The sequence below is a fragment of the Scardinius erythrophthalmus genome (genome assembly GCF_964197995.2).
Source record: "Scardinius erythrophthalmus genome assembly, chromosome: 7".
Taxonomy (NCBI): Eukaryota; Metazoa; Chordata; class Actinopteri; order Cypriniformes; family Leuciscidae; genus Scardinius; species Scardinius erythrophthalmus.
The window spans coordinates 6,369,245-6,390,978 of NC_138227.1; the positions used below are offsets into that span (position 1 = coordinate 6,369,245).

The following is a 21,734-nucleotide window of genomic DNA, read 5'->3' on the forward strand; positions in this document are numbered from 1 at the left end:
GAACAGTATTAGAACATTTATTATACAGTCTTTGGATGGCAATTTGTCTTAGGTCAACAATATTCTTTCACAAACCTAATGTGAACGTGAGAAATTTGTCTATGAAAAAAAAAAATCTTTAATCTATATATTGAATGAAAGTGAAAGCTAAATGACAAGTCAGAAACGTCCACAAAACTAATGTCACAGAACACGAGTTAACTTCACTACACATTTGCTTTATCTGAATCTCATTGTTTATTTGAAGTATTGGATCTGTAGATAACTTTTGCTCACAAAATCACACATTGTCAGTGAAATGGTAATTATTTGTTGTTATTGTACAGAGCTTATAGACCTCTTTAATACAGCAGAGATATGTGTAGGTTTTTTTAATACATCTGTTTATGAAATAACAGGTTTTACAACTAAACAAACAAAATATAAAAAACCCTCCATATTACATTTAAAAACCAATATTGAGTGAATTGTTTCATATATTGACAAATAACTGATAGTTGTTTTCTTACATGTTTCCATTCTCTTTTTAAATTTTGGTATTTCTTTGAGTAAGCACTCAATCAAAGAATAATTCAATAATTTTCTAGTTTTCCAACATATAAAACACAAATATTGTGGCATTTCACAGAAACATTAGTTTAGTAGTTAACTATCTACACATTTACTTATAACATGATTTTCTTTAAAGTTTGGGATCTGATGAAAACATTTGCTCACTGTGACACAGAACAACACTTTTTAATATGATTCTCTAGATTCTTTGATTGGGTGAAACTCTTCTCACACTGAGTACAGTAATACGGCTTCACTCCAGTGTGAACTCGCTCGTGTGATTTCAGATTTCCAAACTGAGTGAAACTCTTGTCACAAGATGAGCACTTGTAAGGTTTTTCTCCATGATTTCTTTGGTGCCGTTTCAGACAGGCAGATGTAGTAAAGCTCTTCCCACAGTCACAACACACATGATCTCTCACTTCATTGTGTGTTTTCTGGTGCTGTTTAAAACTGTTCAACCATGAAAAACTCTTTCCACAGAGAGAACACACATAAGGCTTCTCATTTGAATGAACTATCAAGTGTTTTTTTAGATTTGATGATGAAATAAAATCTTTACCACACTGATCACAGTTAAATGGCTTTTCTCCAGAGTGAACGTGCAGATGATACTTGAGATCAGTTAAATTTGTGAAACTCTTCTCACACTGAGTACAGTCGTACGGCTTCTCTCCAGTATGAACTCGTTCGTGTGATTTCAGGTTTCCAGGCTGAGCAAAACACTTGTCACAATATGAGCACTTGTAAGGTTTTTCTCCAGTATGAATTCTTTGATGCCGTTTCAGATCACCAGATGCAGTAAAGCTCTTCCCACAGTCACAACACACATGATCTCTCACTTCATTATGCATTTTCTGGTGCCGTTTAAAATTGTTCAGCCTTGAAAAACTTTTTCCACAGAGAGAACACACATGAGGCCTCTCGTCTGAATGAACTTTCAGGTGTTGATTTAGATCTGATGATGAAATAAAATATTTACCACACTGAACACAGTTAAATGGCTTATCTCCAGAGTGAACGTGCAGATGATACTTGAGATTAGCTAAATTTCTGAAACTCTTCTCACACTGAGTACAGTCGTACGGCTTCTCTCCAGTATGAACTCGCTCGTGTGCTTTCAGAGTTCCAGACTGAGAAAAACTCTTTCCACACTGAGAGCATGTATACGGTTTCTCTCCAGTGTGAATTCTCATGTGTGTGTTAAGGTCTCCTTTCTGTGTGAAACTCTTTCCACACTGAGTGCAGGTGTGCGTCTTTTTGGCTTTTGTTCTTTGAATTGTAAAGTTATGACGTTCCTCCTCCACTTCATTCAGTTCTTGTCTTTGCTCTTTCACTCTCACCTGGTCTAAAACACACAGAAATACAGTTAGAATCAGTTCAAGTGAACCCTGATTTAATAGCAGAAAGCAACAGAGATCAGGTTTCAGATCTTTCATATGGCAAACGTTTCCCTTACGAAAAAGAAGTGTACCTCAAGTTAATTTTATGAATCATACTTAAGTAATGTTCAAATATATTTTAAGTATACTTATACTTTATGTAGTGAAAAAAAAATATATATATATCGCATTTTTGTCAAAGACTGCGTCCGGATGGGATTCAGAACGATAATCAAAACAAAGATGCAGTAGATCCAGTCCAACAACACCCCAAAGTTTCACAGTCATTAACGCTTACGGTAACGTTTGTCAGTTTTGATTAATATTGTTTTGATAATCGTGCCGTTTACATTTGCGTAAGCAATCCTCTATCAGTTGTTTCTGCTTCTTCTTAGCCTGTGTTTTAATCCGAAGATGCGTAATAGTCCCTGTACCGTCCAACAGTGAAAACATGGATAGCCGGAATATTCAGTCAACGGCGGGGGAAGATTTGAAGTAAATGCCTGTGTACACTAGCAGTGGACTAGCCTACACAAACATTCAGATACTCAGAATTAGGGAAATAGTCTGTTTTCTTTATAAACCAATATTTTCAGTGTAAAACTATGTGAAAAAGTATTTAATGCTACTAAATTAAAAAATTAAACAACATCAAGACAAGTATACTTAGAATACGTAATTACACTTTTAAGTATATCTCGTATACTTAAGTGCAATGTTAAGTACATAATAAGTAGGGCTGTCACTTTACGTTCGAAAATCGATTGCACAATCGACTGGACCAACCAACGCAAGTTTCGAAAACGAAAATAGGGAATCGATTTTAACTGTCTTTTCTCGGAGCGCGTCCAGCTCGTCACGATACGCCCGCAGCGAACGTGCGTCATACAGCAACTGCAGGCTCTGACAAACACGCATAACAGCAAATTATCTTTCTGCATAATGCGTCTCTTTTTACTACAAAACTGTGAATTCTGCCGGTATTCAGACAGTCTCATACAATCAGATACAAATTCGGGCTACGCGTCTACAATCGCCTACGTACTAGGCGAAATTTGTTTGACATTTCTAATCGTAAACACAGCCATGTTGAAGACTGACGTAATGTTTTTCATTTATGCTATGGCAGTCCACTCTGCTTATTGTTTTTCAAGAATGTTGCACTCCTGTTTGTCATTGTGTACGAAACTTCACGCCAATAAATCATCAGAAATATTGCAGACTTGTGCGCGTCTCAAGCGCCCTCTTTACGTTCGTCCTAATGCCTGTTCGTTGTCCGTGGATTTGCCCATAGGCTATTTTGCGTTTAAAATGGAAACGTCTTTAGACATGGAAAATCGATTTTACAATCGATTCAATGAACACTTATGTCTCAAAAATCTAACAGGATTTTTTCACAAAAGTGACAGCCCTAATAATAAGTAGACTGAAAGTATATGTTATTATTTTTAGTTTAAAAGAAGTATACTAATAGCACACTTATATAAACTTCTTTTTCGTTAGGATTGTTCGGTCATTCATTTGACAAAAATGTGTTTGACAACTGCTACTGTATATACAAGTTATGATCATTTGGATGTATTTCTCTATCATTTATCATCCATAAACTGCTTATTAATTCACATCTACCAAAGCAGTCAACAATCAAGAATCAAGAATGGACACCAACCTATTTGTTCCTCAGTATCTTCGTGTTTTATTCTGGATGGTTCTGGATCCCTCATGTCTTCAATCTCCTCTTTAATAAACTCCATCTTTAACAGTCACACAGATTTCAGCTGCTACTCCTGGAGTTTGTCCTTCTCTTGTAGGATGATGGGAATATTCCCAGTATTTATTGGTGAATTGTTGTGGGAGGGGCTTCACTGCAGGTGTGAACTGTGATCACTCTGTTTGAATCCAATCTGCATTTAAAAAGTACAGGGCCATCATGTTAAACTGAGCAGCTTAAAATCCAAAAGTTCCCCGTTTTCAGCTCATTCATTATGGTGATGTCTCAGATCTTCTGTAAATTGGCACATTAAGCTCATTTGGTGTGAACAGGCTGAAACAAATTACAGCATCATTACCTTTAACTTAAGTTATTGTCTTTGCTCTTTCACTGCTATCTGGTCTGAAATAAACATATTAAGGAGTTAGAATCAGTTTAAGGAAGATAAATGCGAAATTTTAAGTGAACTCTGATTTAAAGTCCCCGTGAACCGGAAGTTGCAAACGACTTTTCTCCAGTTTTATGACGTATTTCCCAGTGAAACGGAATATTGAACAGAGGGCAGGGTTTTACTCTAGCGCTCCTCCTCTCCATCTCTGCTCATAGCAGACTAACGGTTTGAGGGGAGTGGTTACGCGTTGCCCAAACCAATTCCTCAAACCTACGTCATCAGAGAAGGTCCTCCAATGCAGAGGGGAGGGGCATTTTCAGATTTTGATTGAAGATTACCATGGTAAAAAATTTTTTTTTTTAAATATTTTCTTGCACGGATTAATTGTTCACCACAAGACTAGTAATATGCGCTAACAAAGTAAATAGGGTCAATTTTGATTTCATGGGGACTTTAATAACAGAAAAAAGTATCAGAGTATCAGATCTTTCACTTTCTCTCATCTCTTTTGCGCTCACAAAGTGGAAACCGCACTGAAGCACATTCAAATATCAGGACGTTTTTGTTGTTGACTAGAGATAAAGTACTGCCTTACACTGTTTACTGGCATATTGTGACTTCTCTTTGTAAGTTGTCTGAGCAGAACTTGGTGAAAAAAAATATATATATGCGCCAACTATATTTGCAGCCAGACTAATTATCAGTATACCTCAATTGTGTTAATGATTATTTAACTTGAAGTGTGTTATTTTGAAACATGTAATTTTGTACTAAGTATATTTTTGTAGTAATTAAATCGTAGTAAAGCATAACTTTAAGTGTATTTAGTGTACTAAATTGGAACAACTTTAAGTATACTTAGTAAACTTTAAGTATATGTCTGTTAAGTGATATTAAATTACTCACAGAGTGATAATTCAAATAATAATAAATGCGTTCATCAGGAGATTTACTTAATCTATGTTGAAATTATCTGCTATTCTCTATCATTTTACTTTGTCTTACGCTGTTGTATATTATAAAAATGTCTTCCTATTTCACGGTCATTCCAATTTCCTTGCCATTTCCTATTTCAATCTTCTTTAAACAACAAAAAAACAGAGCATTCTGGCAAGATCAAGGGATCAAATTATCTCTCCACACTCAGATTACACGATTTTAGCCCGATTTGGCACGATCCGTCTTTTGTAAGGTGTTGTGGGGATTCGTAGACGACAACGGGCGTTGGCAAAGTTCGATAGTTTCATCTTGTATAGTGTGTCATAGTGGACGACAACCGACGCCGCGTCTGCGATGCTTCACGACATCACGATAAAAAGACTAGCATGTTTAAAAAAAATCGGTCCTCCACAACAGGTTCTGTCAAGAGTGAGTGAGTGTGTGTGTGTGCGAGTGAGTATGTGTCTATGTATGTGTGTGAGTGAGTGTGTGAGTGAATGAGAGAGTGAGTGTGAGTGAGTGCATGAGTGAGTGGGTGAGTGAGTGAATGAGAGAATGTGTGTGAATGAGTGTGTGTGTGAGTGAGTGAGTGAGTGAGTAAGAGAGAGTGAGTGTGTGTGACTGAGTGAGTGAGTGATTGAGTGAGAGAGTGAGTGAGTGAGAGAGAGAGTGAGTGACTGAGTGAGTGAGTGAGTGTGTTTGTGTGAGTGAGTGTGAGTGAGTGAGTGAGTGAGTGAGTGAGTGAGTGTGTGTGTGTGTGTGTGTGTGTGTGTGTGTGTGCGCGAGTGAGTGAGTACGTGTCTATGTATGTGTGCGAGTGAGTGTGTGAGTGAATGAGAGAATGTGTGTTAGTGAGTTTGTTTGTGTGAGTGAGTGAGTGAGTGAGTGATGAGTGAGTGAGAGTGAGTGTGTGTGAGTGAGTGAGCGTGTTTGTGTGAGTGAGTGTGTGAATGAGTAAATAAGTGAGTGAGAGTGTGCGTGTGTATGTGCGAGTGAATGTGTGCATGTGAGACGGCACGCGATGGCTGGTCGGGAAGCAATGTGTAGTCTGACATGTTTCTTGTCCACGACACGACAAGATTTTAGGAGTCAAAATCGCGTAATCTGACACAGATTACAGGCTCGCTTCCATACCCTCGAACTCCACGAGGACGCAAACGAGGGCAATTAATGACAGACAGCCGAACACAATGACTAATCATCAGTAGACTAACCATGTAACTCAAGAGTGGTGGGGAACTAGAACAAAGGAAACATGTGACTGAAGATAAACTAAAAGTCAATGAAAGTGAATTTAACAGAACAGAACTGTGATAACGTCTATAAGTACAACAACACATTCACTCTGAGTATCTAATATTATTTCTCTAAAAGCTTCACCATCTTTAACAAAGGTTCTACAACCCCCAACATTTGATCCAATTATATCCTTTCTAATCAAGTTAGATGTTTTCATCAGACAGAGGCAGGTTGGTGACTAATGGCGCTTTTCCACTACACCTTGCCTCGCCTTTGTTTGGTTTCCACTGTGTAAAAGTTGTAACTGTATCTGCTTCCAGGTACTTTTTTTCGTACCACCTCCGGCGAGTTTATGAGCGAGCTGAGGCGATACTAAATAGTGACGTGAAAACACGGCAGACTGCTGATTGGTCAGAGAGAATCGTCACTATTCACTGCGTTATCATTGCACGCGCCAGACGGAGTATCCTGAATAAAAAAACAAAAACAGCATACACTCGATTTACTCCATTGTCCTGTGTGTGTGGGTAGCGGGTGTGTGTCGCGTAGAAGAAGTCACGACAGTTTCCTGCGGCGTCACTATGACGACCAGGTACTATTGTGGAGGTACTATCTGCAATGGAAAACGGAGCGAAAAGCTAGCCGAGGCAAGGCGAGTCGAGTCGAGCTGGTACTGGTAATGGAAAAGCGCCATAAGTCTATTCCCAGGCGAGACCATGGCTGGTGAGGAATGGGTACTGGATGGAGCTTGCCTTCCAGTAGATGTCTCTGTGTTTTGTAGATGGCACAAATGGGACACCCCTGAATGAAGCGTTGGACGGCATAGGTCATACTTGGCCATTGGTAGCATTCACAGAGGAGCGAGAGGGTTTGCTGGTTACCTGGATGAACGGATCCCAGAGACGGTGGGGGACACCAGTTCATGAGGTGGAAGCTGTGATCTGGTCGTTCAGAGACCACTGAATCAAGCACACGAAGAGGTCTGGAGGGAGAATGGTTTCAGGAGATAGTTGAAATAAGTCTGGAGAGTGTATATGGGAAAGTGCATTCACTTTGGTGTTCTTGTCACCTGGATGGTAAGTCACTTTGAAGTCAAAGCGTGTGAATAACAAAGCCCTCCTGGCTTGGCAAAGATCAAGATGGCATACATTCTGGAAGTTGCAGTGATCAGTGATGACAAGGAATTTGTGTTTTGCTACCTCCAGCCAGTGTCTCCATTCTTCCAGAGCTAACTTGATGGCGAGAAACACATGGTTGCCGATGTCGTAATTGTGCTCTGCCGGGGACAGTTTAAGGGAGAAGGCACATGGATGAGGCTGGGCTTGTACCCCTTGCAACTGTGATAGCACTTCTCCCACAACATTGGTGGATGCATCCCCTTTCACTATGAAGGGTTGGTCTGGATTGGGGTTTTGAGGATAGGAGCAGTGAAAAAAGGCTTCTTTAAGTTGGTTGAACACTTCAGTGGCAGGTGGACTTTAGGACAGAGACATGGGCTGATTTTGGAGAAGTGAAGTGATGGGAGAGGCAATCAGGCTGAAGTTGGCAACAAATTTCCTGTAGAGATTTGCAAATCATTGCAACTCTTTGATGGTTGTGGCCAGTTTCTGACAGCATGGACCTTCCCCTGGTACACCTGGATGCACATTCATCAATGATGAAACCCAGGAAGTGGACAGATGGGCGGTAGGGCTGGGACGGTATGGATTTTTTCTTACCGCGGTTGAAAAGCAAGAAATTACCGCGGTATTGCGGTAAACCGCTTTAAACCTCAACCCCCCTCCACACCCTCCCCACGTTTTTTTTTTTCTGCAACGTCGCGGCTGGAACAACAAACAAAGTGTGGCAATGATAATCGCAGGTACTGTTTATGTGCTTTATTTGATGTTAAATGCATGCAATGTGACTTTGAATATCGTTTAGTGCTCCAGCTTTGAGGCTGTAAAAGCAACAATGGATAATTCACCTCAGATCTTGAAATTAAACAAATGGAAATAAGAACGTTCAAACTGTGAACATACAAGTGTATTCTTTGACAAATATTGTTTTAGTAACTCAGTAGCCTATGTATTTTTAATAATGTTTAAATGGTGTAATATTTGTGAATTCGATTATGTAGCTGCTTATCCATTTTCTTGCAAGTGCCGTCAAGATTACTCTCTGGTGCTGTGCACTTGCCGCGCGAGGGTTGACAAATGTGGTCTTCACGTGAGAGAATTGTGTTAAATAAGCACGTGCAATTAAAAGCTGAGGTCCTGCTTTTGGGGCTTCAAATTATAGGCTATAACACATTTGCAATATAATTGGGAGTCTGCACAGGGTGTTTATTTTGAAATTGACTTTTTTTTTGTTTTACTTGGCTTGGACGCGGCGTCCGTCGAAAATAGACTAGGCGCCTATCTTTAGCGAAGCGGCGCGGAGAGACGCTTCTGAAACGCGCTGCGTCGTGGCTGGTGTAAACACAAGCATTGAGTTAAGTGGGCGCGATCAGCTCCGACAGCCACGTCATGTTATTATGTGTCATAGAACATTGCGCTGCCCAACTTGCGAAAGGACGGATTTGCTCCATCAATTTGTTTAGAAAACCTTGAATCCATGTAAGACACACTGTTATTCTACACATGTCATTAGAATGACTCCGTGTCATTAGACACAACGTGAAGACATGTTAAGGCCAGTGTTTATTTAATTTTTTTTTGCGGTGATGACGGTGACTAGCTCAGACCCGCGGTAGGTGTCACATGACCGCGGTATTGCGGTAGTGCGGTAACCGTCCCAGCCCTATACACAAAGGGGTCTAACATAACATAAAAAATAAATAAAAATAAAAAAACTTCTGATCTAACCTTTTTATATTTATATCAAGTTGGGAGAAATATTAACTTTTTTGGATACATTTTTGGTAAAAATTCTTAGACGTCACTGTTTTGGCTCTCTGTGTGCTAATGAACGCTAATTCATTGAGCAACATTGGGGGGCAAGGTGTTAGAAACGGTATAAAAGTTAAAAGTAGGTTGTTATACGTTTTGTTAACAATTCCCTAACAGGAAACTGCTTCCTGTTGACGAATGCGCATGCGTCGCGTCTGAACGCGTTGTTGTCTTTGGAGCTCCATCGATTTAATTTATAATTCTTGATTTTCTCTTTAAACTCACTTACAATGATCATTTTCTACCTTTCCTCACTGAGAAGCACTGCTGCTCAAACCTCATAGTTACAACGCGGACTGCAGACGTGTCTCAAGCCTATTAGTGATCCAATGCCGGATACTCATATAGGTTACTCCCTTGGATCACGGCTAAACGCGTCTTCTCCACACTCACTTACAAACAAACATTTTTTTCGCCTATCGTGCGTCTACTCTACACCCCTACCACTAAAAAGACGGATTATATCCAAGACTTCAGCCATAAATTAGTATTAATATTGATAGCATCACTGGTAGCGTCGTTGCTAACTTAACGTTACTGTCCATCTGTTAATATCAGATGTAAGTAGTCTACCTTTTGGTGCAGGTGAAGACACATTTGAACTTCACACACTGTAGTCTGAGCTGGAAGCTGTTGAGAAACAGATCCACAACCTTTTAGTGAGACAAGCCGAGCTGATAGACCGGCGTTTAGCTCTTGAAACATCATGCGCCGATGCACACAAATCAGTGATTAACGTTAATAACCCGCTAACTCCGACCTTGTCTACTCCGCGCGTTACTCAGCATCGGTCCCGAGCGCCAGGTCGCGATCAGCCATGGTCTCGTTCACTCCGGCTCCAACACGCCACCACGAAGCCTGGATGGTTCCGCAGTGGAAGACGCGAGTCAGGTCTAGAACAAGACTCTCTCCGACCCTCCCGGTTTTGGAGTTATCCACCCAAAACCGCTTCTCCCCTCTTCGCGAAACTGAACACGATGCGGTGATCATCGGCGATTCCATCGTTACGTTAAGTAAAAGTAAGGTGCATAGTCACTGCTTTCCTGGTGCTCGTGTTTCTGAAATCGCTGCTCGCGTTCCCGAGATTCTGAACAGTGACGAGCGCGTCGGAACTGCGGTCCTGCACGCGGGAGTGAACGACATCAGGCTGCGCCAGACGGAGGTTCTGAAGAAAGACTTAAGGAATCTGATCGATACGGTACGCAGCACATCGCCTGAAATAACGATCATTGTGTCTGGACAGCTTCCCACGTACCGACTAGGTCATGAAAAGTTTAGTAGATTATTCGCGCTAAATGAATGGTTAACGTCATGGTGCAATGAGCAGAAACTGCTCTTTGTAAATAATTGGAATCTGTTTTGGGAGCGTCCTAGGCTTTACCGTGCTGATGGCTTACACCCAAGCAGATTCGGATCGGATCTTCTGTCAGATAACATCTCCAAAATGTTAAATACCTTTTGACTAGTAACCAAAAGTCCAAATCATAGTCTCTGCTGCACCAATTTAACTGATATAAATACTAGTGTTGAACATTGCATAGAAACTGTGTCTATTCCTCGTTTAGTGAGATCAAATAATAAATCTACTGCAGGATCAAGGAAAAATCTAATTGTTATTAAACCAGAAAATGTTGCTATTAGTAAACAAAAACAATTTCTAAAGCTAGGTCTTCTAAACATTAGATCACTCACACCTAAGGCAGTTATTGTAAATGAAATAGTCACAGATAATAGCTTCGATGTACTTTGACTTACTGAAACCTGGCTTAAACCAAATGATTATTTCGGTCTAAATGAGTCTACTCCATCTGGATACTCCTATAAGCATGAGCCCCGTCTGATTGGTCGTGGCGGCGGTGTTGCAACAATCTATAGAGATATTCTCAATGTTACTCAGAAAACGGGCTATAAGTTTATTTCGTTTGAAGTACTTGTACTAAATGTTACACTCTTAGATGCTAGAAAAACATCCCTATTATCTTTAGCCTTGGCTACCGTATATAGACCGCCAGGGCCTTACGCTGATTTCCTAAAAGAGATTGCAGATTTTCTCTCAGACCTATTAGTTAATGTCGATAAAGCATTAATTGTTGGAAATTTTAACATACACGTAGATAATTCAAATGATGCGCTAGGGGCTGCGTTTACAGATTTATTAAACTCCTTTGGGGTCAAGCAAAACGTTACCGGACCAACTCATCGCTTTAATCATACACTCGATTTAATTATATCACATGGAACCGATCCAACTGATATAGATATCATTCCACAAAGTGACGATGTAACTGACCATTACATGGTAACTTGCATATTACGTACTCCTGTAATATATCATGCTGCGCCATGTTATCGATCAGGCAGAACAATCCTTCCATCCACCATATAATTTTTCAAATTGCTTATCTGAACTGTCTCAGCTGCTCAGTGAACCCAAACAAACAGATGAATTAGAGGAACTAACCAGCACTATGAGCACCATTCTCTCTGGAACATTGGATATTGTTGCACCCATTAGATTAAAAAAGGTCAGAGAGAAAAGTAAAGCACCATGGTACAACAATACTACGCATGTTCTAAAGAGAGAAACCCGTAATTTAGAGCGTAAATGGAAAAAAACTAATTTAGAGGTCTTTAGGATCGCGTGGAAAGACAGTATGTCACGTTATAAAAAGGCCCTTAAAGCGGCCAGGGCTGAGCACCTCCGCAAACTAATAGAAAACAACCAAAACAATCCTAGGTTTTTATTTAAAACCGTGGCTAGACTAGGGCTGAAACGATTAGTCGACATTGTCGACATTGTCGACAATGTCGACAATAAAAAATTGTCGACAAATATCTTTGTTGTCGAGTAGTCGTTTGATCCCACGTGACCTAATGTAAAGGCCTGCAATATCGCAATTTGACCGCTACGGCGCTGTAGCGCTAGAGTGTAATGCAGCCGTTACAAATGCTTTTGCGGTAGAAGAAAACACAGCGCGAATTATGACGGGAGTGCAAACGAATCCGAACTAGTAAGGTGTGTGAAAGTTTCATAAAACTTCAAACCAAGAATGCTGTCGTGTGCAATACATGCAAGGCGGAACTTGCTTTTCACGGGAGCACAACATGCATGTTAAAACACTTAAAGAGGAAAAACCCGGCACGAGACGAGCCGGTGAGAGGTGAATGTTCTCCAGCTGAAGCTAAATAACTAGCAGTAAATTTATTAGAATTTATTAAATTCATTATCTCTTTATTAGATAATGCAGTACTACTAATAATAGCAATAATATTAACAATAATAATATAATTACAGTAATGTGATGATTTATTTTTGCATAGAATAAAGCTTGATCGAGCTTAGGAGTCAGGGCTGTTTTTATTATTGTAACTCTATTAGTTATTACAGTCTTATCACTTTCCTGTATTTTGTTCCATATTCATGAAGACTTACAAAAAGAGATGTTATGAAGAATATCATGTCAGTTATTTTTTATACTGTAAATTAAAAGGTGAATGAGAATGTCTCTGTCAGCTCAGCTGTCAATTTTTTTTTTTAATTGTATTCTTATAATAATTGTTTGCAGTTTAAGTTTGTCTGTAATTCAGCTAATTTTGTTGTTGTTTTTTTCTATTGAAAGAGAACAGAATATTTAACCAATGCTTAGAGAGCATTTGTGTGTGATTTGAGTTGAAATCTGAAAACTTAAAGAGAATGACCTGTTTAGTTGGCTCAAAGTTCATTAAACCAACCATTTCAAAAGCTGAAGTGATTTTCTTTTTTTATATTATAGTTAGAATATGTATAACTCAGTGTTTTAACTAATTGAAAAGGCTGAATAATCGTTCCAAACTTACTGATTAGTTAGCGAAATAATCGACGATTAGTCGATTAATCGTTCTAATAATCGTTAGATTAATCGATTATCAAAATAATCGTTTGTTGCAGCCCTAGGCTAGACTAACAAATAAACAGATGTCACCTGAACAAAATATTCCGTTACAGTTTAGTAGTAATGATTTCATGAAGTTCTTCACTGAGAAAATAGAAAACATCAGAACCACAATTGTAAACGTTCAATCCTCAATCGCGCCTTATAATTCAGCCTCGATTATCACCCCGCAAGAACAATTACAGTGCTTTACAACTATAGAACAAAAAGAGTTAAATACACTTATCACTTCATCTAAAACAGTGGTTCTCAAAGTGTGGTACAGGCTCTCTCTAGTGGTAAGCAGAGGAAACACTGAATTTCAATCTCACCGGTGTGAGTAGAACGTGATCAACTGCTAAATTCAAAGTGTGCTTTTTTTCCCAACTAACGTGATCATTATAAAGGCGATTCAATGCTGTAGCTAACAAATTTGTGAATATTTTGAATAAAATAAATAAATAAAAGCAGATCATCAGTCATTGAGTGGTTGTGGTCGCGTATATTCCAGGTACTGGACGCGTTTATCCAAGAGCACCTGAGATGCGCTGGACTCACTGCAGCATCCATCGTGAGGCGCTGGCAGTGAAGAAGATGCCTGGTGACCTGAAGTCTGTGCTGGACACTTTGCTGTGAAAACTGTGAACTTCATTAAGGCCAGACCGATGAATTCTCGTTTATTTTGTGTGCTCTGCGAGGAAATGGGCAGTGAGCATGTCCAACTCTTGCTACATACTGAAGTACGGTGGCTTTCAAGAGGAAAGGTGCTTTCGAGGCTTTTTGAATTGCACAAAGAGGTCCATTTGTTCTTACAGGACACACATTTCCCCTTGTCAGACATTTTTGAGGATACTGTGTGGCTCTGTCAGCTGGCATACTTGTCTGACATTTTTTCACGTTTAAACGAACTGAATTTGGGACTACAGGGACTCTCCATCAATGTTTTTGATGTGCATGACAAAATCAATGCACTGCTTAAGAAGTTGGAGTTATTTGAAATCAAAGTCAAGACAGGTGATGTTTCAGCTTTCCCTGCTTTGGAGAGTTTTCTGACTGACAATGACCTGACGCTTGATGGTAGACTCAGGGATAACATCACTGCACACCTCGTGTCACTCAGACAACAGTTCCTTGATTATTTCCCAGTGATGCCTGAAGCTGAAGCTAGCAGCTGGATGAGAAACCCTTTCAGCATCGACACCTCTCAGATGGCTTCACAGGACTTAACTGTTGGTGAGCAGGAGAGTTTAATAGAGTTGTCTTGTGACGAAACATTGAAGGCAGCTTTCAGAAAGCAGACATTGCTGGACTTTTGGATAAAGCAGCACAGTGAATACCCTGTGCTTTCCGACAAGGCCGTGTGTTTTCTCCTTCCTTTTGTGACCACGTATCTGTGCGAGAAAGGATTCTCTTCACTTGTTGTCATAAAAACAAAGTACAGAAACAGGGTGGACGCTGAGCCAAACCTGAGACTGAAGCTGACCTCCATTGACCCAGACATCTCAGGACTGTGTTCACAGAGGCAGGCGCACCCATCACAATAAGCTCATGTAAGTTTTAAACAACATGTCCTTGTTTTAAGTGCAATACATTTTCATTTAATCTGTTAGTACAGTTTTTATTTCACTTTTAAGTACAATACATTTTCATTTAATCTGTAAGTACAGTTTTTATTTTACTTTTAGGTGCAATACATTTTAATTAAATCATTAAAAAAATACCTCTATGTAAGCAGCACACAGTGCAGTGTTGATGTTAAAACTGTGTTGTTACAATGTTTAAAGTGGCTGACAACAATAAATATTCTTATTATAAATAAAAACTGCCTGGTTTTTGAGCTGTGCATAACTGTAGCTGAATAGTTAGGCCTACTACGCTACTGTATTTTAATATTGGTCATTATGGTGGTACTTGGAGAGACAAATATTTTCTGAAGTGATACTTGGTATAAAAAGTTTGAGAACCACTGATCTAAAACAACAACATGTTTATTAGATCCTATACCAACTAAACTACTGAAAGAAGTGTTACCTGTAGTGGAAGAGCCTCTCCTCAATATTATTAACTCATCTTTATATTTAGGTCATGTTCCTAGAACTTTTAAATTGGCAGTTATAAAACCTCTCATTAAGAAATCACAATTAGACCCACATAATCTAGAAAATTATAGACCCAATTCAAATCTACCTTTTATGTCTAAAATACTAGAAAATGTTGTGTCCGCCCAACTGGGCTCTTTCTTGCAAGAAAATGACACCTATGAAAAGTTTCAGTCTGGATTCAGGCCGCATCATAGCACTGAAACTGCGCTCGTTAAAATCACAAATGATTTACTTTTAGCTTCTGACCAAGGCTGTATCTCAATATTAGTTTTACTTGATCTTAGTGCTGCGTTCGATACTATAGATCACACAATACTCTTAGATCGACTACAAAATTATACTGGTGTTCAAGGACAAGCATTAAGCTGGTTCAGATCATACCTATCTGACCGCTAAAATTTAATCTTATAAATTACAGATATATAAGAAACTCTCTTACCATTGAGGCATCAAATACTTACTTAAGTGCAATGATTGTTCCACATTTTTTGTATTGCATGACAAGTTGGTCTCAAGCGGGTAAGACAGTCTTGAGACCACTTGAATCATTATATAAAACAGCACTTAAGATCCATGATAAAAAAACACGTCAATATCACCACTGTAAATAATTACTAAGTACAATATTTTAAATTTTGGAAATTTGATAATGCATTCAAATGTTTGCTTACTTTTTAAAATCATTAATAATGCTGTCGCTCCTCCTCTAAAAAAATTTATTACGCGCAACTCAGAAAAAAAAAGAGCTACTCGGTCAGCCACTAGAGGAGAGTGCAATATTCCCAATCGCAAAACTTCTTTTGGCAAATCAACTTTTTCATTTGTGGCCATAACTCAGTGGAATACTCTCCCTACACACCTTATTACATGTACAAATCCTCAAACCTTTTCGAGTTTGACAAAGGCATGGTTACTGTCACAACAAAATTGTACACATTTATGAAGTGTGTGTGTGTGTGTGTGTGTGTGTGTGTGTGTGTGTGTGTGTGTGTGTGTGTGTGTGTGTGTGTGTGTGTGTGTGTGTGTGTGTGTTGGTTTAAGTAAGGGGGAACAATTGAGCATATGATAGTTTTAATTGAAAATTAAGTGTGACTGTAGTTGTAAAATTGTATATTTTAATGTTTTGTATTTTACTTTTATGAAATGTTGTCCTATTGTCTTATTGATCTGCCAAGGGACTACGGGCGGAAAATAGCACTTGTGCTATAACCTGGCACAATGCATCTCTCCTTGTTTTGACACAAGGTTAATGTTAATTTGTGCATTGTCCCTGTTTAAAAATAAAAAGAAACTTCAAACTTCAAACCGCTACCATTTTGTCTAATTAAATGGAGAAAAATCGATCATTACTCCAGTGAGCTATGGAGTACCACAGGGATCTGTGTTAGGCCCTCTGTTATTCTTAGTATATGCTGCCACTTGGAAATATTATAAGGAAACATGGAATTAGTTTCCATTGTTATGCTGATGACACTCAAATCTATATTTCATCATGGCCAGATGAAAACGCTAAACTATCCAAATTGACCGAGTGTGTTAAAGATATAAAAGATTGGATGACGCGCAATTTTCTTTTATTAAATCCAGACAAAACAGAGGTACTAATCATCGGTTTAAAAAACCACCCACAAAACCTCTCACAATACAACTTTAACATCGTAGAATGTCCTGTTACTTTATCCTCTACAGTAAAAGACCTGGGTGTTATATTAGACTGCAACCTGTCTTTTGAAAATCATATTTCATATGTTACAAGAACAGCCTTTTTCCACCTTAGAAACATTGCTAAGCTACGTAACATGCTATCTGTCTCTGATGCAGAAAAAGTTAGTTCATGCATTCATGACCTCGAGACTAGATTACTGTAATGCTTTATTAGCTGGTTGTCCTGCATCCTCAATAAACAAGCTACAGTTAGTCCAAAATGCTAGAGTTCTAACTAGATCAAGAAAATATGATCATATAACACCAATTTTATCATCACTACATTGGTTACCTATAAAGTTCCGTATTAATTACAAGGTATTGCTACTGACTTATAAAGCCCTAAACGGCTAAGCTCCAGTCTATTTAACCGATCTTCTATCGCCCTATAATCCATCGTGCTCTTTAAGATCACTAAATTCGAGGCTTTTGGTCATACCTAGGATATCCAGGTCCACCAAAGGAGGGAGAGCATTTTCACATTTAGCTCCAAAACTCTGGAATAGCCTTCCTGATACTGTTCGTTGCTCAGACTCGCTCTCCCAGTTTAAAATTAGATTAAAGACGCATCTCTTCAGCCAGGCATTCATATAATACTTTTAATCTTACAGTTAAATCTGACCTATAGTTCATAAACGCCAGAGGAGAACTGGCCCCCGACTCAGCCTGGGTTATCCCAATGTTTTTTTTTTTCTCCATTAGGTCACCTGATGGAGTTTCAGGTCACCATTAGGTCACCTGATGGATTTTTTCGGTTCCTTGCCACTGTTGCCTTTGGCTTGCTCAGTTGGGGATATTTGGGGATATTTAATTTAATTAATCACTCAACAATACTATTGATCAGCATTACCAAACATGGACGTTTTCCACTAGAAACAAACATTGATGTATTGTTTTAATTTAATACTGTGAAGCTGCTTTGATACAATCTATGTTGTGAGAAGCGCTATATAAATAAACTTGACTTGACTTTTTATAGTTCCCATTATATTTCATTTAAAAAGCTGAGGCAAACCTTTGAAATCTATTTTAAAATATGTTTCTGCTTCTTATTAGAACTTATTAGAATTAGAACAGTTTTAGAGCATTTATAATACAGAGCCTTTGGATGGCAATTTGTCTTAGGTCAACAATATTCTTTCACAAACCTAATGTGAAAGTGAGAAATGTGTCTATAAAAAAGATATAAGTCAAAAACAACTTCCACAAAACTAATGTCACAGAACACGAGTAAACTAACAGTTTACAGTAAAGTAACACATTTGCTTTATCTGAATCTCATTGTTTATTTGAAGTATTGGATCTGTAGATAACTTTTGCTCACAAAATCACACATTGTCAGTGAAATGGTAATTATTTGTTGTTATTGTACAGAGCTTATAGACCTCTTTAATATTGCAGAGATATGTGTAGGTTTTTTAATACATCTGTTTATGAAATAACAGTTTTTATAAATAAACAAACAAAAGATAAAAACACCCTCCATATTAAATTTAAAAACCGATATTGAGTGAATCGCTTCATATATTGACAAATCACTGATAGTTGTTTTTCTTACATTTGTTTCCAGTCTCTTTTTAAATTTTGGCATTTCTTTGAGTAAGCGCTCAATCTAAGAATAATTCAATAATTTTCAACAAATAAAACACAAATATTGTGGCATTACACAGAAACATTAGTTTATTAGTTGACTATCTCCACATGTGAATCTCACATAATTTTTTTCAAAGTTTGGGATCTGATGAAAACATTTGCTCACTGTGACACAGAACAACACTTTTTAATATGATTCTCTAGATTATTTGATCGGGTGAAGCTCTTCTCACACTGAGTACAGTAGTACGGCTTCTCTCTAGTATGAACTCGCTCGTGTGATTTCAGGTTTCCAGACTGAGTGAAACTCTTGTCACAATATGAGCACTTGTAAGGTTTTTCTCCAGTATGAATTCTTTGGTGCAGTTTCAGATGCTGAGCTGTAGTAAAGCTCTTCCCACAGTCACAACACACATGATCTCTCACTTCATCATGTGTTTTCTGGTGCAGTTTAAAACTGTTCAACCATGAAAAACTCTTTCCACAGAGAGAACACACATAAGGCTTCTCATCTGAATGAACTTTCAGGTGTTTTTTTAGATTTGATGATGAAATAAAATCTTTACCACACTGATCACAGTTAAATGGCTTTTCTCCAGAGTGAACGTGCAGATGATTCTTGAGATAAGCTAAATTTGTGAAACTCTTCTCACACTGAGTACAGTCGTACGGTTTATGTCCAGTATGAACTCGCTTATGTAATTTAAGAGATCCAGAATGAGAAAAACTCTTTTCACACTGATTGCATGTATACGGTTTCTCTCCATTGTGAATTCTCATGTGTCTGTTAAGGTCTCCTGTCTGTGTGAAACTCTTTCCACACTGAGTGCAGGTGTGCGTCTTTTTGGCTTTTGTTCTTTGAATTGGAAAGTTACGATGTTCCTCCTCCACTTCATTCAGTTCTTGTCTTTGCTCTTTCACTCTCACCTGGTCTAAAATACACAGAAATACAGTCAGAATCAGTTCAAGTGAACCCTTATTTAATATCAGAAAGCTAGAGATCAGGTTTCAGATCTTTCATACCCTAGTAAAAAAAAAGTATACTTTATTGTATTTGTAATATATTCCCTGTTTTAATAGTACATAGCAAATATACTAATAAAAATATACTATTTTTAAATATACAAAAAGTATATTAGCAGCATACTTTTGACTATTTTCACAATACAATTTTTAACACACTTTAAAATAATTGTAATTTAGTATATTTTCTAAAAATATATTTTACAAAAATATACTAGAAGTGAGAGTTCTGTTTATTTTTTATAAGTATATTTATTTGCACTTTTCTTAAATATATTTTATGAATATTTTTTAACTATGTGCTGAAAATGATCATTGTAACAATGCATTGAAAGTATACACTGTAAAAACTAAAGGAGCCTCAAATATCCTGTCGGATACTCAAGGAACTTAAAAATGTAATTTAAGTGTCTCAGAGCTCTTTCTCCTAGTAGGAGGAGCATTGATATTTAGCACTTTGTATTTAGTTCAGAGGTTCTGGAGTCACCTTTTCATTACCATGAGACCTCGAAGTGCTTTGGGGGAAAATAGAGGAACTTGAATGCGATAAAAGGGTTATTGGAAGATCTTTTAACATTTAAGTGGTTCCTGGAAGATCTCCTATGTTAAAGCCAGCATCTGGAGGAACCCAATGGTTCAGTGAGGCCAGAATAAGATTATTATTATCCCATTATTATTATTATTATTATTATTATTATTATTATAGGCTACTTAAGTTTGATTCAGTATACATACCCAGGTGAAAAAGACATACTATTAAATGTATTAAAAATGTACCTGAGTGTGTTTTTAGTAGGCCTACAATACAAATATACTTTAATGCATTTTTAATACATTTAACAGTAGCCTACGTCCTTTTATAGTTTACATTTATTTAGTATAGGCCTATTTTATTGATTAATTTAAACCTTAAACAACAACACTAAATAATAATAATATGAAGAAGAAAAACCAGGAGGAGAAAAGTTTTATTCTGTCACGAAACTGCTGCTATTCCTCTGCTGTCACTCGCACTGCTCGCGCGCAACAAAGCTCAGCTGATCGACGTCATCGGGTTTGAAAGTGACGGCTCTCCTCATCAAAGCCTGCCGCAGCTTCCGCCGTTTGTTCGGCTCTCCGTTACAAGGTTTGTAAACTCGCCAAATAAATTTAAATACAGAGTGTGCTATATATTCAAACACACGCACACACACACATATAAACTAAATGTAGCCTATTATACATTACTACGTTTTTACAGTGTTTACCACTCGTTTATTGCACAGTATCTGGTATGAAGGTTTTAGCCGCGATGCTAACTACGTTGATCTAATGAACAAATGGAAATGGAAATTACTGACTTATAGCCTAACTAATTTAGCTGATTCCTGTTGTCGTCATTGGCATTTGTTATGAATAACAAAAGCAGGTTAATACAGTTTGGTCTGTTTTTGTTTAACGTTAGCCTAACTTAACGTTACTACAGGTGTCCTCATTCTCTCAAATGCCATTTTAAAGCCATTTACTGGTCAATAAATATTATGTTGTACAATACAATTTTATGTTGCAGTGAGTAAAGGTGCGGTAACATTTTTGAATTCTGTGAAATTACACAGGCAAAAAAGTCCATTGACCATTGTCAGCAGTGTAGCGGCGTAATGTATGAAGCACAGCTCACACAGGAGTCACTTTCAAGCAGCTTTCTGTTAGTCAAATCTAGCGAATTCCAGTGACCAACCTGGTCCCATAGTGACATTTTTGACCACAAACAAAATTGCTGATCATGTGGATTCTTATTGAAATGACTGGAATTCACCAGTGAACATTCACAGAACAACAGATAATTTTACTGCACCTTAATACTGTTTCTGGGTTGAAGCCTCTTGTTTCATGAGAATACTCGACAACCATTTTGTAACGGTAGCCAGCTGGAGTGCCCTTGAGAGCAACCACTCACAAACTACATTTCCCAGAACTCACTGCCCAGACTCATCAAAACTCATTATCACATTCACCTGTGTCTTGTTATCTTGTTTAGTTCACCCCATATAAGCCTGGTTCACTCTTCACTCACTGCAAAGTTTTGTATGTTGTTGCACTGCACTTCTGAGCGTTTTCCCTGGTTTCATGTCTCTTGGTTTTTGGATTCCTTGCCTGTTCCGTGGATTACTCTCTTGCCTCTGACCCCTGCCTGTTTCGTTTTGTTCGTTTATTTTGACTGTCTACTTGTGTTTTGACCCTTTGCCTGTTTATTGGATTTCATCTTTGGATTACCCCT

At 38.2% G+C, this 21,734-nt stretch overlaps 1 protein-coding gene across 4 annotated transcripts in view; it reads right to left on the minus strand.

Annotated features, from left to right (window-relative positions):
- Window positions 1-222: 222 nt before the first annotated feature.
- The window catches only part of LOC308693087 (uncharacterized protein), a 28,651-nt gene continuing 7,139 nt past the window's right edge, over window positions 223-21,734 (minus strand). For 2 of the 4 annotated variants that reach the window (XR_014030406.1, XR_014030407.1), the window contains one exon: window positions 18,131-19,386. Coding sequence is in view for 2 of the 4 variants with exons in the window: in XM_081369810.1 (XP_081225936.1) it covers window positions 714-1,900; window positions 3,604-3,688 (1,272 nt within the window). In the remaining 2 variants the exon portion in view is untranslated. Of the gene's footprint in view, window positions 1,901-3,603; window positions 3,839-4,003; window positions 4,051-18,130; window positions 19,387-21,734 lie in introns of those variants that run through there. The other 2 variants (XM_081369810.1, XM_081369809.1) reach the window with 2 other exon arrangements.